We start from the raw sequence: 16955 nt of genomic DNA on the forward strand, positions 1-16955 counted from the left end.
CCTTTGGCCCAGGGCGCGATCCTGGAGACCCGGGATCGAATCCCACGTCGGGCTCCCGGTGCATGGAGCCTGCTTCTCCCTCTGCCTGTGTCTCTGCCTCTCTCTCTCTGTGATGTGACTATCATAAATAAATAAATAAATAATTAATTAAAAAACAATAAAAAAAAACAAAGTCCTTTTTTATCTTATACATAACATAGGAGTGTCCTCCATTGTGACTTTATTGTTTTATTGTTCTTCGTGGCGCTTTCTACTACTTCCTGTTACATGTTTACTCGTGGTGTGTCTTTTCCTAGTGGAATGTAACAAGGGGAACAGGGACCTTGCTTGCTGGCTTCTAGATCCTTAGTCTCTCTCTCTCTCTTTCTCTTTTTAAAAAAGGTTTTGTTTACTTAATGAGACCCACACAGAGAGGCAGGCAGAGGGAGAAGCAGGCTCCTGGCGGGGACCCGACGCGGGACTCGGCCCGGGACAGGATCCAAGACAGCCGCTCAGCCGAGGGAGCCACTCAGATGCCCCCATCCCTAGTCTGCGCATTTATGAAATAAAAAGCCCTGATACTGGGCATATTAGAAATAAAACAAAATGCAAAGCAGCCTTGCTGCTCTGAGCCCTTGCACAGCGCACTTCTTCCGCGCGGGTGCGGAGGGCGCAGCCCGGGTGGAGCAGGTGCGGCGGGGGCGCGGCCGGGCTGGAGGCGGAGCCTGAGCCCCTCCCCCGCCCCGCCCCCACCCCCGCCCCCCCCGTCTCCCGCGGCGCAGGCTCCGAGCTGGCCTGGGCGGGGCGGGGTCTCGGCGGCACTTCCCGGCGGCGGCCGCTGCGATTGGCGGCGCGCGTGGCTGGGGGGGGGGCACCGGCCCCCCAGCGTCCCGGGTCCCGCCCTCCGGCTCCGCTCAAGAGGCCTTGCGGCCGCGGCGGGCTGCGAGGCGCGGAGGGGTGAGTGCTCTGGGGCGCCGGGGGTGCGTGCCCTGGGGTGCTGCGGGGTGCGGGGTTCCCGGGGGGAGGGTGCGTGCCCTGGGGCGCCGGGGGGTGAGTGCTCCGGGGCGCAGGGGGGTGCGTGCCCTGGGGCGCCAGGGGTGAATGCTGCGGACTGCGGGGTGCGTGCCCTGGGGCGCCGGGGGTTGCGGACTGCGGGGCGCTGGGGGTTGCGTTCCCTGGGGCGCCAGGGGTGAGTGCCCTGGGGCGCCGGGGGTGAGTGCTCCGGGGTGCAGGGGAGTGCTGGCTGCGGGGCTGGGGTGTTTGTGCCCTGGGGCGCCGGGGGGTGAGTGCTCTGGGGCGCCGGGGGTGCGGACTGCGGGGCGCCGGGGGTGCGTGCCCTGGGGCTCAGAGGGGTGCGGGCTGCGGGGTTCCCGGGGGGAGGGTGCGTGCCCTGGGGCGCCGGGGGGTGAGTGCTCCGGGGCGCAGGGGGGTGCGTGCCCTGGGGCGCCGGGGGTTGCGGGCTGCGGGGTTCCCGGGGGGGGGATGCGTGCCCTGGGGGCGCCGGGGGCTGCGGGGCGCCGGGGATGAGGGCTGCGGGCTGCGGGGCCCGGGGGGTGTGGGGTGAGTGCTGTGGGCTGCGGGGCTCCGTATTGCCCTGGCCCTGGCGGCACCCCCCGCCCGAGCTGAATCTGCGCCCCTGGCTGGCCGGGATCTAAGGGTGCGCGCCCAGGTGTCGGCCCAGGTGGGAGGGAAGCCGGGCGTGGGCGCAGGGAGTGTAAACGGAGCCGAGCTACTGCCGGGCGGTGGACTGGGTCCTGACCACACCGTTACCTGGGACCTTGGGGCCGACCCCTGTCTCGTGTTCCAACACCTGTGCCGCGCACCTGCTGTGTCCAGGGCGCCCCTGAAGATCCAGGGGTTCTAAGTGACTCAGATGCCGCCAATGGCCGGGGTGAAACAGGGCAGAGCCTTGCTCGCGTGTTACGGTGTAGAAAGAAGGGAGATTAAAGTTGCTAAGAAAGCCCGGAAAAAAAAACAGAATCCAGCCTGGAAGGGAGCTTTGTCTTGCTCTAAACTTCTCAGTCATCATCCTTCCCAGGACCAGTTGACTACTTGGTTGAAAAGCTGGCTTAATGGGATGGAAGGAAAAGTGAGCAGAGGGACGTGTGCAGTTGAGAGCCCTTAGTTGTTACCCTCCTGCAGCTTTTCCACAGATGCTCCGGGCTCCGTAGGTTAGCACCCGGTGGAAGGCGTCTGCTGCCACGGAATTCTTTAGTTGTGGGCATAGCCTTTCTTTCTTCCTTTTCAATCTCTTCCCTGCTCCCTAGTAAAAATAATGGACTTTGGGGCGGTTGAATTTATGATAAAAGGTGGCTTGGGAGGTGGCCTTCCCAACCACCACAACAAAACAGTTGTAATTGCCAAGGGAGCCTCTCTGCCAGTGCAGACTCAAGGTTACATTCCTTTCTTTCTGGATGCACAGTGTGCTCCGTGGCTTGGAGAAGTAACTGCAGCATCAACAGGACTTGCATTGGCGGGATTTGCATCACAGTCTCTAGAGAACGTCTCTTAGGTTGGTGGAATACTCAGATAAACCACCTTAGTGTATGGATGTACAATGGCAACACTTTAAACCAACGGTTCCATAACTTTGGCCTTACGTGTGCTCCCATGAAACCCTTGGTAAATTCAGCATAGTGAACCTGTCCAGCTCCCTCAAAACATTCCTTGTAGCCCCTTGTAATCCTTTCTTCTCGCTCCTTTTCTTCTCAGGCAGCGGAGATCTGCTTTCCATCAATAGAGATTATGTTGCATTTTCCAGAATTTTATATAAATGGAATCATATGTATTTATTCCTTCTTTTTTTTTTTTTTTAGGTCTGGCTTTCATTCCCATGATTGTTTTGAGATTCATCCATGCTATTGTGTGTTCACTCCTTTAATTGCTGAGTAGTAGATATATTCATATATATATATATATATATATATATATATATATATATATATATATCTCCACCCATTTGGGGCATTTGGGTTTTTCTAGTTTTTGTGAATTACACACAGGCTGTTTTAAACATGTTTGCACAAGTCTTTGTATGGATATACATGCACACACCTTTTTTTGAGTGAATATATTTTTAAAAGCAAAGGATGCCTCCAGCTCCAGTTTTGCCTCTAACCATCCAGGTTCCTGGGGACTCTCTTCACTTTGCCTTTAACATTCAGCCCCAAGGTCTTTGCTGTGCTGTGATTTTGCGCCATCCCTGGTGGGAACTAGATCATCTTTGTGGGTGGTTGTAAGGTCTCAGCAGGGGAGAGGGATTGGTCTTCTATCCTTTTTTTTTTAATAAATTAATTTTTATTGGTGTTCAATTTACCAACATACAGAATAACACCCAGTGCTCATCCCGTCAAGTGTCCCCCTCAGTGCCAGTCACCCATTCACCCCCACCCCCCGCCCTCCTCCCCTTCCACCACCCCTAGTTTGTTTCCCAGAGTTAGGAGTCTTTATGTTCTGTCTCCCTTTCTGATACTTCCCACACATTTCTTCTCCCTTCCCTTATATTCCCTTTCACTATTATTCATATTCCCCAAATGAATGAGAACATACACTGTTTGTCTTTCTCCGATTGACTTACTTCACTCAGCATAATACCCTCCAGCCCTGTTTCTCTTCCAGGCTCTCGTTCATTCCAGTCTTTTCCTTGGATGACATATCTGTTTTATTTACTTTTAAAAACACATTATCATACATTATAATGTGTAGTTGACACAGTGTTGACACAATGTTACATTAGCTTCAGGTACACAACATAGTGGTTCAACACCTTTGGACTTCATGCTGTACTCAGAGTGTAGCTACCATCTAGAACCATGTAACTCTCTTCCAAAACCATCGGCTCTATCCCCTGTGCTGTGCCTTTCATCCCCGAGACCTATTCCTCCCATAACTACAAGTCTGTAGCTCCCACTGCCCTTCACCCATTTTGCACACCCCCTACCCCTACCCCTATGCCATCAGTTCTCTGCATTTATGGGTTTGTTTCTGATTTTTGTGTATTCTTCTTCTTCTTTTTTCTTTTTTAGATTGCACATACATGTGGAATCATACGGTATTTGTCTTTCTCAGTCTTGCTTATTTCACTTAGCATAATATTTGACTGACAAATTTGAATCCTGACATGTAATTTTGTGTGGGAACAGAAACAGTAGAAGGCAAGAACTGATACTGGACTTGAAAATGTTTAAATCACAATTGGAAGGGAAAAGGTGGGAGGCTAACAGGCGCTGGAATTCTGTGGTTCTTCCCTATTTTCAGCCTATTGTCTTCTAAGTCCCCTCTTCTGTTATTTCTTAGGAACAATTGGTTGAACCTTGTGGTGAGAGAGTGAGTGGGTGTGCTGGGCTCCAAAGGTCACATGTTAACTGTGAAGGCAGGTGGGGGAGTTTCCTAGTAAAAAAGTGATTCCTTATTTTTTGGTTTCCCTATATGGCTGGAGTCTTTTGTATCGTATTTGCCCTTGACCCGATGTTTACCTGCCCTAAACCTGGTTCAGAACTTTTTATGGAAGCATTAATCTACCAACATAAGCTGTGTAGTGAAATTCGGACAAATAACTGCAGACTATTTTGTGCAGAATGAAAATGCAGCTCCTGGGATTGGTAATCTGTTTGGTCCTTGGGACCCTGCGTTCTGAGGCCCTCAAAGGGAAGCTGGCATCCTTGGATCCTGAAACGAAGATGAACGTGGTAAGTTTCTCAGAGTCTCAAAGAGGCTTTTAAAATGCAGCAATGACAGATGTGCATTATTTTCTGTGATTCAGTTATGTGGGCTACGTGAAGCTACAGACTAATCTCTTTATATGTCATTGTGCTTTTCATGTTCTCTGAACCTTAGATTTCGTTTGCTGCCTTTCCCACCAGGTAATGTGTGTTTTATGAATTGCACTTAACTGGTAAACTACATGCTTCTTGATGGGATAAATGTCATTTTTATAAATTCATTTCATCTTTAAGTCTCACTGCATTTATTGAAAGAATGATAAAAATGTATCAAAACTTTGCAAGAATGTGCTACCAAGTGCTACTTTTATAATACACTGGACAAGGAGTGTGATTAGCAATGCCCAGGCAATACAGTTCAAGACAAAGATCAACATATCTGAAAAAAAATTTGTTAGACCAAGTAAGCAAATATAATTTGTTGAGTAACTGACACAGTTCAGAGTTATTAATCTTAAGTAAACAGTAAAATCTGGAAATACCTCACTTAGACATAAAATATTGGGAAAATACAAGTGACTATAGAAAATACTTTATTTTTTATTATTATTATGTTTCTTTAAAGAGCAAGCATGGTGGGGAGGAGCATAGGGAGAAGGAGAGAGAGAATCTTAAGCAGGTTCCATGCCCAGTAAGGAGCCTGATGCGGAGCTCGATCTTGTGACCCTGAAATCATGCCCTGAGCTTAAATCAAGAGTTGGACACTTAACTGAGCCACCCAGGCGCCCCAAGAATAACTACTTTGAAGCAGATGATGCAGTGACCTCAGTGAAGAATCCAGGCAAGCTCAGAGGCAGATAAATCCATAGTGAGTCAAGAGAATATAACCTGATATATCAGGGTCTTAAGGCCAAGTGTTATTTCTCGTCCCCAATTTTTTCTTTCATTCCTCTCCCTCCTCTAAAATTTTTATTCTGTAAAAATGACACAATAAATTCTTTCAAATACTTGTGATAGAGAGGATAGTGAGCACTTACATTAAATCGAGATGCTCGAATTATCCACACCCACTGAGCTCCTGATTGACAGTTAGCTCCATGGGTTGTTCCTTATGGAGAAGTGAATTTGATCATAATTTCCTATTTTTCATCTCTTATTCTTCAGCTCCACCTTACTATTGTGTATTTTATTACTGTCTCTTGTTAGCATTATTTTATTAGGTCATTGATAAAAATGGGTTAATGAGATACTTTGTTTCCCAGGACAGGCCCTCTTAAAATAAGGGTAGTGGTAGGTGGCTGTATTAGCTGACATATTTAGAAAAGAAAGAAGTGTGTGTCTCCCTGTGGAGCCAAGATGGAAACAGGCTGAAAGCCATGGTAAATTAGACACGTTTGGTGTAGAACATGCTAGAATGTTGAAACCAAGGTTAATCAAACACCTGTGAGCAAAACACATGGATAAAAACGTGCGGAGGCTCCCCCCTGTTCGGGAGGTGCTTCTGGAGAGAGCACAGTAGGAGTTCAGGGACAATCGATGGCTTAAAGGCTGAAGAATGCCGACACTTTGTCTTCCCCTCAACCTGTTCAGGTGGGAGAGCCTGTCGGCTTCTGTCCACAGACTTTCCAATATTCTTTTTCTCTCTAGAGTGGAATTATCTCTCACTGGGGATTCCCTAGTGAGGAGCACTTCATCGAGACGGAAGATGGATATATTCTTTGCCTCCACCGAATCCCTCACGGGAGAAATGGCCGCTCTGACGAAGGTATGGGCCTTTTTTCTGGTGAGAGAGCAGGGCTCTGCAAAGTACTCGCAGTGCTGGTATTTGGCTGGTTTTTGTATCAGTGACCAAGTTGAGTTTTAACTTCAAAGCATTGAAATCTTATTTTTAGGTCAAAGTACTAAAAGCGTTACATTTACACGAGGCATATAAAAATACTGTTTTTGAATAAGTAAGGATGAGTCATCTAACTTCATATTTTGCTTCAAGATTCGAAGGTCAGTTTTGTTGGAGGACGTGCTGAAATCTCTGCTGTCTTTGTCATAAGGAAGCACCTTATTAATGAAAGGTTTTGAGCATTACGAAGATAGCTTTTGCTGTTTGAAAATTAAATTGTTGAACAGGCAATGCATTCACATAGTTCAAAACTTAAAGGAAATAAAAAGCCATACAGTGAAATCCCTCCCTGCTGTCTCATTGTTGGACTCCCCCAGGTGTGTATGTATCCTTTCCAAATCTCTGATTTCTTCACCTCTAAAAAAAAATCTCTTTAGAAGCAGATATGAACATAATTATTATTTTTCCCTGCTTCCATTTTAATACAAAAGGTGGACTGTAACACACATTCTTTTGATTCTTGAATTTTTTACTTAATATCTTGGAAATCTTTCCGTACAATACATAGAATACTTCACTGTTTTTTTTTTTTAAGTTTTTATTTATTTATTCATGAGAAACACAGAGAGGGAGGCAGAGACCCAGGCAGAGGGAGAAGCAGGCTCCCTGCAGGGAGGTCCGACGCGGGACTCGATCCCGGGACCCCGGGGTCACGCCCGGAGCCGAAGGCAGACGCCCAACCCCGGAGCCCCCCGGGTGTCCCTTCACTGTTCGAGTCTATAGAATCACACAGCTATATATGCTTAGCTATACCATGACTTACTTGACAGATGCCCTAATAATGGGCATTTGGGCTATTTCTAGTCTTCCGGTAGAAGACAAATACTTCAGTTGAAAATAACCTTGTGGGATCCCTGGGTGGCGCAGCGGTTTGGCGCCTGCCTTTGGCCCAGGGCGCGATCCTGGAGACCCGGGATCGAATCCCACGTCGGGCTCCCGGTGCATGGAGCCTGCTTCTCCCTCTGCCTGTGTCTCTGCCTCTCTCTCTCTCTCTCTGTATGACTATCGTAAATAAAAAAAAAAAAGAAAGAAAGAAAATAACCTTGTATGTGTGCAAGTTTGTTTGTAAGATTCATTTCCAGAAATAGAATTTTTGAGTCAGAGGATGTTGAATACATTTGTGATTTTGACAGATGCTGTTAAATTGCTTGTCGTGTGGTCTTGTTCCACTCTTGCTAGTAATACATGAACGTCCTTAAAGCTTTGAAGATAGGTATGTATCTTCCCATAGCAAAACTGTGGTTTCTAATTCAGAGTAATGAATTTCTAGACAGACTACTTGAAATTGTTAAACATGTATCAGACTACGGATCTGATCCCAATTCAGTCATTTCTCCAGATGTGCCTTATGCTCTAACATTTTCTGTTTGTAGAGACTTTCCTTGGAAAATTAAAATTGAGATTAAGGAAATTTGATGACTAACTGTTCTTCCCTTAACATTTTATGTGAGCAGAAGGGCCTTTTTCCCTCAGTTCTTTCTCAAATTATTATTCAAAGCAAACTAAAAACCTATGTTAGCATGAGCTTTGTGGCATTCTTTTTTTAATTTTTTTTTAATTTTTATTTATTTATGATAATCACACAGAGAGAGAGAGACAGAGAGAGAGGCAGAGACACAGGCAGAGGGAGAAGCAGGCTCCATGCACCGGGAGCCCGACGTGGGATTCGATCCCGGGTCTCCAGGATCGGGCCCTGGGCCAAAGGCAGGCGCTAAACCGCTGCGCCACCCAGGGATCCCCTCTTTTTTTTCTTAATCTAGAGTGTCTATTTTTTCATCCATAAATTCTAACTATAAGAAGGCATTTCCTAATGCATAAGTGGCTGGGACAGTCACTTTTTTTATATTTAATTTCTAATTCTTGAGATTTTTGTGATTTACACATATATATCATCATTAAGCTTCCTTATTGTAAATATGTTGCAAAAAATGAGTAGTGAGCTATGCTGAGGGCTTCTATTTTTTTTTCTGCTCAAAACACACAAAAATGTATACTTTTTTTCTGCTCAAAACACACAAAAATGTATACTTATTCCAAAGTGAACATAGGATCGTACTTTCCTTGCTGTTTGTTTCTTTGTTTTTTTTTTTTAGTAAACCCTTTGCTTTCAGATCCCATATAAAAAAAGACTGCACTGATATCATATCTCTTAAGGTTAGTTGACCAATTAGTAATGTGAATCTCTGCTAAAAGAAGCTCCATGAAAACAGGCCCAGACAATGCACCCTCTCTGTTCTGTGGACGTGCCCCCAGGCTTGGGTCTCACGCAGCATTAGAGCCGATAGTGAGGGCCGCCCACCATGCCTGTGGGCAGCGCCACTCCTGCAGCTGGAGCGCTGTGCCCTCCCAGGAGAGGAAAGCGAGCACCGGTCTCAGTTGTCTCCCTGCTGGCAGGAAGGGGTCATGAGTTCAGCACTAGGTCTGTGTCAGCTGGCAGAGGCGCTGGTGCTTTTGCCTCTGCATCTTGGATTCTTCACCAGCAGAAACAGTTGATTGGCTGGATGATCCCATAACTCCCTTTTAGTCTTGCTCACTTGGGTCCTGTGGCTTCTAGTCCAAAGTCTTTGGTGGTGGTGGTGGTGGTGGTGGTGGTGGTGGTGGTGGTTGGCAGGCGTGCATGCTGTGGGGCCATGGATACCCTTGGTCCTCGGAATGGGGAACACATAGGACCCTAGGACCCTGAGCTCATGACCTGAGCCAAAGGCAGATGCTTCACTGACTGAGCACCCCCAGGCAGCCCCGTATACCTTCTCTATAGTAAAATAGAACAGAACCCTGTGTACACACGTATGACACACATATTTGTAGAGGGTTTTTGGACTCAGTAAAGAATGCACTGGTATAAACAATCATTTGCCTGTCTGGCCAATGTCCTACCAGCCAGTCAGTGCAGAACGCATATTTAGAAAGCTCTTAGTGGCCTGTGGAGCGTATGTGTGTGCTTCTCGGTGTTAAGCCTACTTCTCTGTCAAGTGTTGAGCTACCCCTGCTCTGCACTCGCTCCAAAAGGGAATTGAAATTAGGAAACCCATCTTTAGAAGGGAGTGGTTCTGTTTTCATGTGCTCAACCTAATTTCAGAAAGTCATGGGACGCCAGCACTGGAAGGATGTCAACGTCCTGTGTGAACCCGGAATCTGGAGAGTTTGCATTTTAAACTTACTTCCTGGTGGATTCCAAGGCCCTTGCATTCTGGAACCTGTGTTCTAGGTGAACACCCTCATTTTACTGGGTGACACAGAAAGAAACTGCTTTGAGGCAAAGAATAGTGGCCCAGACAGTCTGACTCCAGAGACAGTGCTCTTTGAACTAGAGAACGCAACCTTAAGTCATAAGTATGGGGCAAGTGGATCCCATGATGATTAGGTGATTTCTTTTCTTTGACTAAAACCAGGAAATGCATATTGTCTTGCCTAAAATAGAACAGCGACCACAACAAGGCAGACCTGTTGCTTAATTGGGAAATACGTTCCCTGTAACACAATTGCCCAACAAAGCGCCAAGTGGATTGGTTTATCTGATACAGGTACCTCATGAGTACCTGTTGATGGTGGTATGATGGCCCCATGAGCCAAGCGGTGGGACTGTGGGATATGAGTAGTTGTCTTCAGGCGTTTTGAACTTCCCCTTGGCCGAGACGCCCCAGGGCTGGCCTCTGGAGCTTTTGAAGTCCTCACTGAAAAGTCACAGTCAGGCTTGTGAATTGGATCTTTAGACAGAAGGGCCATTGACTGTGTTTGCCTTTGATTATTTTAGGGTTCTGATTATTTCTGGATTTTCTGTTCTTCTGTGCAATCGCTAACGGAGCTGTCTCTGAGGAAACGCTGTGCCCCAGAGAGCTCCCCGAAGTCCCCAACAGGCTGAGATGTAATTCCTGGCCCCTCAGCTACACTGGGCACAGGCAGGGTCTTTAATCAATGCCGGGCTCGTCGGCTCTGGCCAGCTGAACGCACGCCCAGGTATGCTCGGCTCCGACGGCACGTGGGGTAGGCGACTGTGTTCAGACCTTGGCCTCACGGAGCTGTGCAGGCCGGTTCCAGCCTTGCACGTGCTGTCTGTGTGCAGGCTGGGGCTGCAGCAGTCAGGGTGGAAAGCAGAGTGTCCTGCTGGGAGCCGTGCCTCCTGCAGTTCCCCGTCTTCCTCCTGGTTCGCCCTCCCTCTGTCCTGTCCCCCGCGTCACCTCTCCGGGAGGATTCCCCAGCCGCTCCCGGGCCAGCCCCCGCCGCTCATTCTGAGCCCTCCGGTGTTTCCAGCACCGACGGCGGGAAGACCAAGGTCATAACGTGTTCCAATGCTCACGGGGTCTGTGATTTCCATCCTCACTAGACCGTATGCTCTCTGAGGCCGAGACTTCTTCGGACTATTCAGTTGTCCCTCCAGCCAAGGCTTCAGTCTCTCCAAGAGGCCTTCCAGCCTGGGCCCTCCTGGGATGTGGTGGAGCAGGGCATCGAGGGCCAAGGCCACGCAGGTGAAGGAGTCCATGCTCCGGAGCTCGGGCATAGCTACAGATGCCCATGGAAAGTGCACATCTTGGAGCCCTTCCTGGGGCTGGGCCAGGTGCTCCCCATGGATTGGGAGGTGGATACTCGTGCAACCCTTACCTCTGTTACAGGTGAGGGGACCAGGGTTTATGGAGCTCGATTGGTTTGCCTGTGGTGAGGCAGCTGGTTGACATGGCTTAGGACTGAGCTCCTACCCACTCCGCCCTGGGGACAAGGTGATGTCCCCAGATAAAGCCACAGTATGGGAAGTGCTCTGTTCAGGTGACCTGTGCACCAGCTTCTGTCTTGGAAGTTCCTGGCCCTGACTGCTTTGGAGATAAGCCCCTCCTTCTTCTTTTCTCCAGTGTGACTGTAAGTGTTATGACCACGGCTTCCCCCTGGTACTACTTGCTGAGAGTGCTCTGGGCTGTGTTTGGAGGCTGACTCTTCAAATTCACTCAGTAGCCCTCTGCTCTGGATAAGTGGAGGTCTGTTCTTCATAGTTCTTAACAAGGAGGCTCTAGAACCGCCTCCAGGAACCTGTGGGATGTCAGCCCGGGATCTCCACCTGTGGCCTCTCTCTGGGCATTTAGGCAGCACGGTTCTCTCTAGGCTAGGCTGGTGCGGCAGAGGGAGAACCTGCGCCCCGTTGGGTGAGGGCCCCTTGAACGCAGCTGTGGGTGGGCTGCATCCGGAGAGCTGAGGCAGCCTGTCGAAAATAACTACTTCCAGGCCTGTCCCTGGAGTTCCTAAATCAGGATTTAGTTCCCTAAATCAGGAGCTGGGCCCGAAAGGTGTATGTTTTTGAAGTGCTCCAGCCGGTTGCGTATCTTTTGATACGCAGCCAGCTTTGGGAAGTAGCGTGCTCAGCTTGCGTTGAAGTGTTTGGGTACAAATGGAGTACTTCCATTTACAAGCACACCTCTTGTCCCCTACCACTTTACTTTTTAATGACCGATTTTGTTGGAGCAGTGGTTAAAGTGGGGACTTTGGAATGAGGACAGCTTGGCTCCCGCTGGGCGAGTGTGCTAGCACAGGTCATGTAACCTCCCTCTATCTCCGAGCATCTATTGTCTTTAGCACGGGGGTGGATCGTCACATTCTCTCGTAACAGCATAATCCATGTGGAACACAGCGCCAGACCCATAATCAGGAGCTGTTATGAAAATACTAGTGATAACCACAAATTAACCAGATGCCAGAATGCCTGCTACAGTTTGGGAGTTTTTCGTGATTGGAGTCCTGCCTCAGGGATGGTTTGAACCAGCCCTGGACTTTGGGCTCGTGCACCGTTTAGGGCCTGCCTTGCTGGGGCTCCAGGTCTCTTGAATTGTCCAGTCCTAGGGATGATTGCAGGGACTCTAAAACGAGGGGCGATCCTGACTTTGCCTTACCCGGTGCAACATGGTGGCAGTGTGTGCACCGCAAGCAGGTCCTCAATGTCCTTTTGTCTAGAATCTGCCTTGGCAGAAGGAGCAGGAGGCCGGGGGATCCCTTGTGTGACTCAGAGCCCACCTTCTGAGCTATTCTGGAAGGCTTTAGGTTGTGCAGACTCCTTCCAAACCAGCGAGGAGCCAAGCCTGTCTCTTCTTTAGGTCCTGGAGACGTACTGCCCGCCTGTGTCCTGGTCCGGGATTGCTGGCTCTACGACCCCACACAGATTCCTTAGCCATACTGTGGCTTGATACCCCACACTCCTCCTGTCTGATGGTTCTGGAGGTCAGAGGTCCTAAGACCAAGGCGTTGGCAGGGCTGCGTTCCTTCTGGAGGTTCTAGGGGAGAATCTGTTTTCTTGTCTCTTCTAGCATCTCGAAGCTGCCCACATTCCTTGGCTTCTGGTCGCATCCCCTACCTTCAAAGCCAACAGCGAGGCATCTTCCACCTCCCTCTCCCTCTCTCTCTCTAGTCCTCCTGCCCCCCTCTTAGAAAGCCCTTGTGGTTACATGGACCTGCCAGCTAATCCAGGCTGATATTCCCATCTCAAGATTTTTTTAAAAAAAAGTTTTATTTATTCATGACACACAGAGAGAGAGAGGCAGAGACCCAGGCAGAGGGAGAAGCAGGCTCCATGCAGGGAGCCCGACCTGGGACTTGATCCCGGGGTCATGCCCTGGGCCGAGGGTAGAGTCTCCACCACTGAGTCCCCCGGGTGCCCCACTAGAGCGATACTCCTTTTCCAGCAAATGCTCAAGTCCTTGATTGATAGTGGGATGGGGAAGAATGACATGATCCCTTCCCTCCTCCTGCCTGCCGGGATCAAGGGAGGGACGCCGGTGGGCACAAGGGCAGGCCCATCTCCACGGCCCTGTCGTTTCTGGGTGCCCTCCTGCAGCCGCCGAATGCCAGGGGGAGGAGACAAGCTTGTCAGCACCTCTGTGCCACCTCTGTGGCACCCCAGGCCAGGCTTGGTTAATGTTTTGTCTGCCGATGACCCATTGTGTTTAACAGAATCATGGGTGCCAGAAGCCCATGAGGGCCCTTTGGTTCTAGAAAGAAAGGAAGGTGGCCCAGCCTGGAAGGACGTGCACCCCACAGGGTCCTTCATGTCTCCGGGTCACACAAGGCACCGACCTTGACCACCGGCCCCCACCCCTCCTGGCATCTGACCTCAGGGAGCATCCACGTGCACTCTGGGGTCCCGTCTGGCTGCAGCCTGGGGCGCCCTGTCGGTTCTACGAATCCAGGGACCCTTTTCTTCGCCAGAACCCCCCGTGCGGCCATCTGTGTCTCCCTTCCTGGCTAAAGTGTCCCTGCCTCTGGCTGCATGACTTCCTTTCCTGTGGGCTTTCCTGAGGGGGCCTGGCCTGGAAGGTGACTGTGTGTCTGTTCCTGGGCCGCAGTGTAGCGCCTCGGGGGAGGGCGTGTGCGTTGCCCGCCTCTGTCTCCCACATCTAGCCCAGCGTCTGAGGTAGTGTAGGTACTGGGAAAGGTTTATGCAAAATACGTGTTTTCAGTCACTTCTCTTTTTTTAAAAAAATATTTTATTCATTTAAGAGAGAAACAGCGCACAGCAGGGGGGTAGAGGCAGAGGCAGAGGGAGAAGCAGACACCCCGCTGAGCAGGGAGCCAGACTCAATCCCAGGACCCTGGATCAGGACCTGAGCCGAAGGCAGATGCTTCACTGACTGGGCCCCCCCCTGGGTGCCCCTTGAGTCACAGCTTGATGGGTTTGGGCTTCTAGCACTCTTAATGTCCAGCAGGCTCAGTAGAAATTCTGCAGATGCGTGGCTAGGACTGAGCGGCCCAGCGTCGCCGTCAGGCCATGTGTCACCCCCTGCCCCGGTGGCAGCTCCTTTCCTCACCTCACTCCCACGAGGTAGGCCGGGGTCCCGAGCACATGCTGCCCTGACGTGTGCCCCTTCTCAGCTTTGCACTTGCCCTTCCCAGAGAGCCTCGGGGGCTTTTCGCTGCCCGTGGGATCCAAGGATTTACTGGTGGTGGTTTAAGGTTTCCAAGGATTTACTGGTGGTGGTTTAAGGTTTCCTGGTGTATCGTCAACTTGCCAATTCCCACATTTCTCCTTTGCGGCTCCTCGGTGAGGGAGGGAAGTGAAGCACAGAGCCCCCAGGGACCTGTGGCCGCTGGCCCCCCACAGGCCTCGGCCCCGGCCTGGCTGCACCCCCTGGGGAGGCCACGCCTGCCTCCCCCGAGGTGGCCCAGTGCAGAGGCCGCTTCTCAGCTAGGGGTCACCAGGCTCCTGGAGCATCTGGACTCCGTGTTCCGCCGGGGAGGCGGCCCCCTGCAGACCGTGCTTCTGTGTGACCGCGGACGTCACAGGCAGATGCACCCCTCGGAACAAGGCAGTCCAGGCCGGTCATGCCTGAGTGCAGCCAGTATCTCCTCGATCAGCCTGACTTGCTGGCCTTTTAAGGTCAAGTCTTTCTCCTCCCAGTGTGGCCCCAGAGCATCTTTGATGGAGGCGAGTGTCTCACTGTGCGGAAGGAACACGTTAGCGGCGGCGTGTGGCTCCCAAGGGCCTGTCACACAGGCTGCCCCATTACCCTGAGCCATGATGCCTCTTGTTGCTGTCGCTGCACACAGGGCAGCCCTGCTGACGAGCAACTGTTGTTTAAAACCTATCACGTACACTAAAATTTATTTACTGTATTTATTTTATTTTTTTAATTATTTGGGAGCATGAGAGAGAGAGAGAGCAAGAGTGGAAGTCAGGGAGGGGCAAAGGGGGAGAGAGAAGCAGATGCCCTGCTGAGCAGAGAGCCCGACGCAGGACTTGATCCCAGGACCCTGCGATCATGACCTGAGCCAAAGGCAGACACTTCACCAACTGGGGGAGCCCTCCAGGAATCCCTTTATGATGATTCTTATTTCCGCTGCCGGATTGTGATCTTCACTAACGGTGGGGAGCTGGCCTCTCAGATGCCATAGATGCCCCGACCCTCATACCTGGAGCTTTCTGAGCCAGGTCACCCTGGTAACGTGGCACCAAAATGAGCATTGACCTCCAAGGAGTGCTCATAATGCTGCCCCAGTCCTGTCTGTTTTGCCCTCTATTCTCTCCGTGACGGTGGGAGGTCACGGACGGGTCCCTGCTGTGTATCATGAGGTCAGAGGAGTCGCGTCAGGCCCTTGCCGGGCAGGGCGTCCCGCTGCCTTCACAGACGCAGCACCCACGCGGTGCCCACGCTGGAAGCGCTTGGACGCTGCCCCTGGAGCTGCCTGGAGAGCCCACCTTGCTTCAGAGGGGCAGTCACCACCCAAATCCGTATTCGGACATAAACAGAAAAAAACATTCGTCCGGACGGATCTTTCTTCCCATTTTCCCTCGCTGCTTCACGCTCCTCCCGCTTGGTGCGTGTCGTCGCTGCCCTGCTGTCGTTCAGAGTAGCCTGTTGTCTTGTGCTTTGCCTTCTTTCCCCGCCTTCCAGGCCGCGTCATAAGCTTCCAGGCTGCCACGGTCCTTGTCGTTGCTGGTGGCTTAATTATTGCAATAAATAATTGGACTGCTTAACAGTTAGCTTCCCCCGCCCCCCAGGGCCAGACAAGCTCATTCATTTCTGTTGACAGTTGTTTACGGAGCGGAGACCCAGACTGCCTGGGTGACGGTAGTGAGCCGACGTGGGTCGGGCGCTCGCTGCGTGCCAGGCACTTCGCTGAGAGCTCTTGCAGTAGCATCCTGTAGCTCGCCGCCCGCTGGCCCTCGTGAGGCACGTCCTACATCTCCCTGCTGCAGGGGACCATCAGGGTTGCCGATGCTGAAGGACCCTGTGCGGGGCAGCACGTCCCAGGTTGGAGGGACAGCCGTGAGCCTGGGCATGTCTGTCTCCAACACTCATGGTCAATATGACGTCAGCTCCGTGAGGGCGAATTGTTTCCCCCCTGCTACGTCCCCAGTGCTGGGAGTGCCTGGCACATAGTTGGTGCTCAATACGTGTTTGGTTAACGAATGACTAAATGGTCTTTACATGATGTCACGAGCCAGAGGTCACGTTTCTCTGGCTCCCGAGTCTTTGTTTTACCACTATGTCATGTATAGGTGAGCAAAAAAAAAAAAAAAAAAAAGTAGATAAAAGAACATGTGTATATATATTTAGGAATTTGTGTGCATATTTTTCTGTCTTTCGATTTATTTTGTCAGGATACATTGTAAGAAATGTAATTACTGGACAAATAGATTACAGAAGCATTCACGAGGTCTTAAGAATGTATTAACAGGGATCCCTGGGTGGCGCAGCGGTTTGGCGCCTACCTTTGGCCCAGGGCGTGATCCTGGAGACCCGGGATCGAATCCCACGTCGGGCTCCCGGTGCATGGAGCCTGCTTCTCCCTCTGCCTGTGTCTCTGCCTCTCTCTCTCTCTCTCTCTCTCTCTCTCTCTGTGTGTGTGTGACTATCATGAATAAATAAAAATTAAAAAAAAGAGAAAAAAAGAATGTATTAACATTTTTTTATGGTGAAGTGAACGTGTCTTGTTAGCTACAC

General features: G+C 50.6%; 1 protein-coding gene across 1 annotated transcript in view; it reads left to right on the top strand.

Annotated features, from left to right (window-relative positions):
* The first annotated feature begins 810 nt into the window (after nucleotides 1–810).
* LIPA (lipase A, lysosomal acid type) overlaps nucleotides 811–16955 on the top strand; it is a 28915-nt gene continuing 12770 nt past the window's right edge. Inside the window, exons 1-3 of the mRNA XM_055323359.1 lie at nucleotides 811–936; nucleotides 4556–4667; nucleotides 6288–6405. Of these exons, the coding sequence (XP_055179334.1) occupies nucleotides 4557–4667; nucleotides 6288–6405 (229 nt within the window). The 5' untranslated portion in view covers nucleotides 811–936; nucleotide 4556. The remainder of the gene's footprint in view (nucleotides 937–4555; nucleotides 4668–6287; nucleotides 6406–16955) is intronic.

Source organism: Nyctereutes procyonoides, unplaced genomic scaffold (assembly GCF_905146905.1).
Source record: "Nyctereutes procyonoides isolate TBG_1078 unplaced genomic scaffold, NYPRO_anot_genome, whole genome shotgun sequence".
Lineage (NCBI taxonomy): Eukaryota > Metazoa > Chordata > Mammalia > Carnivora > Canidae > Nyctereutes > Nyctereutes procyonoides.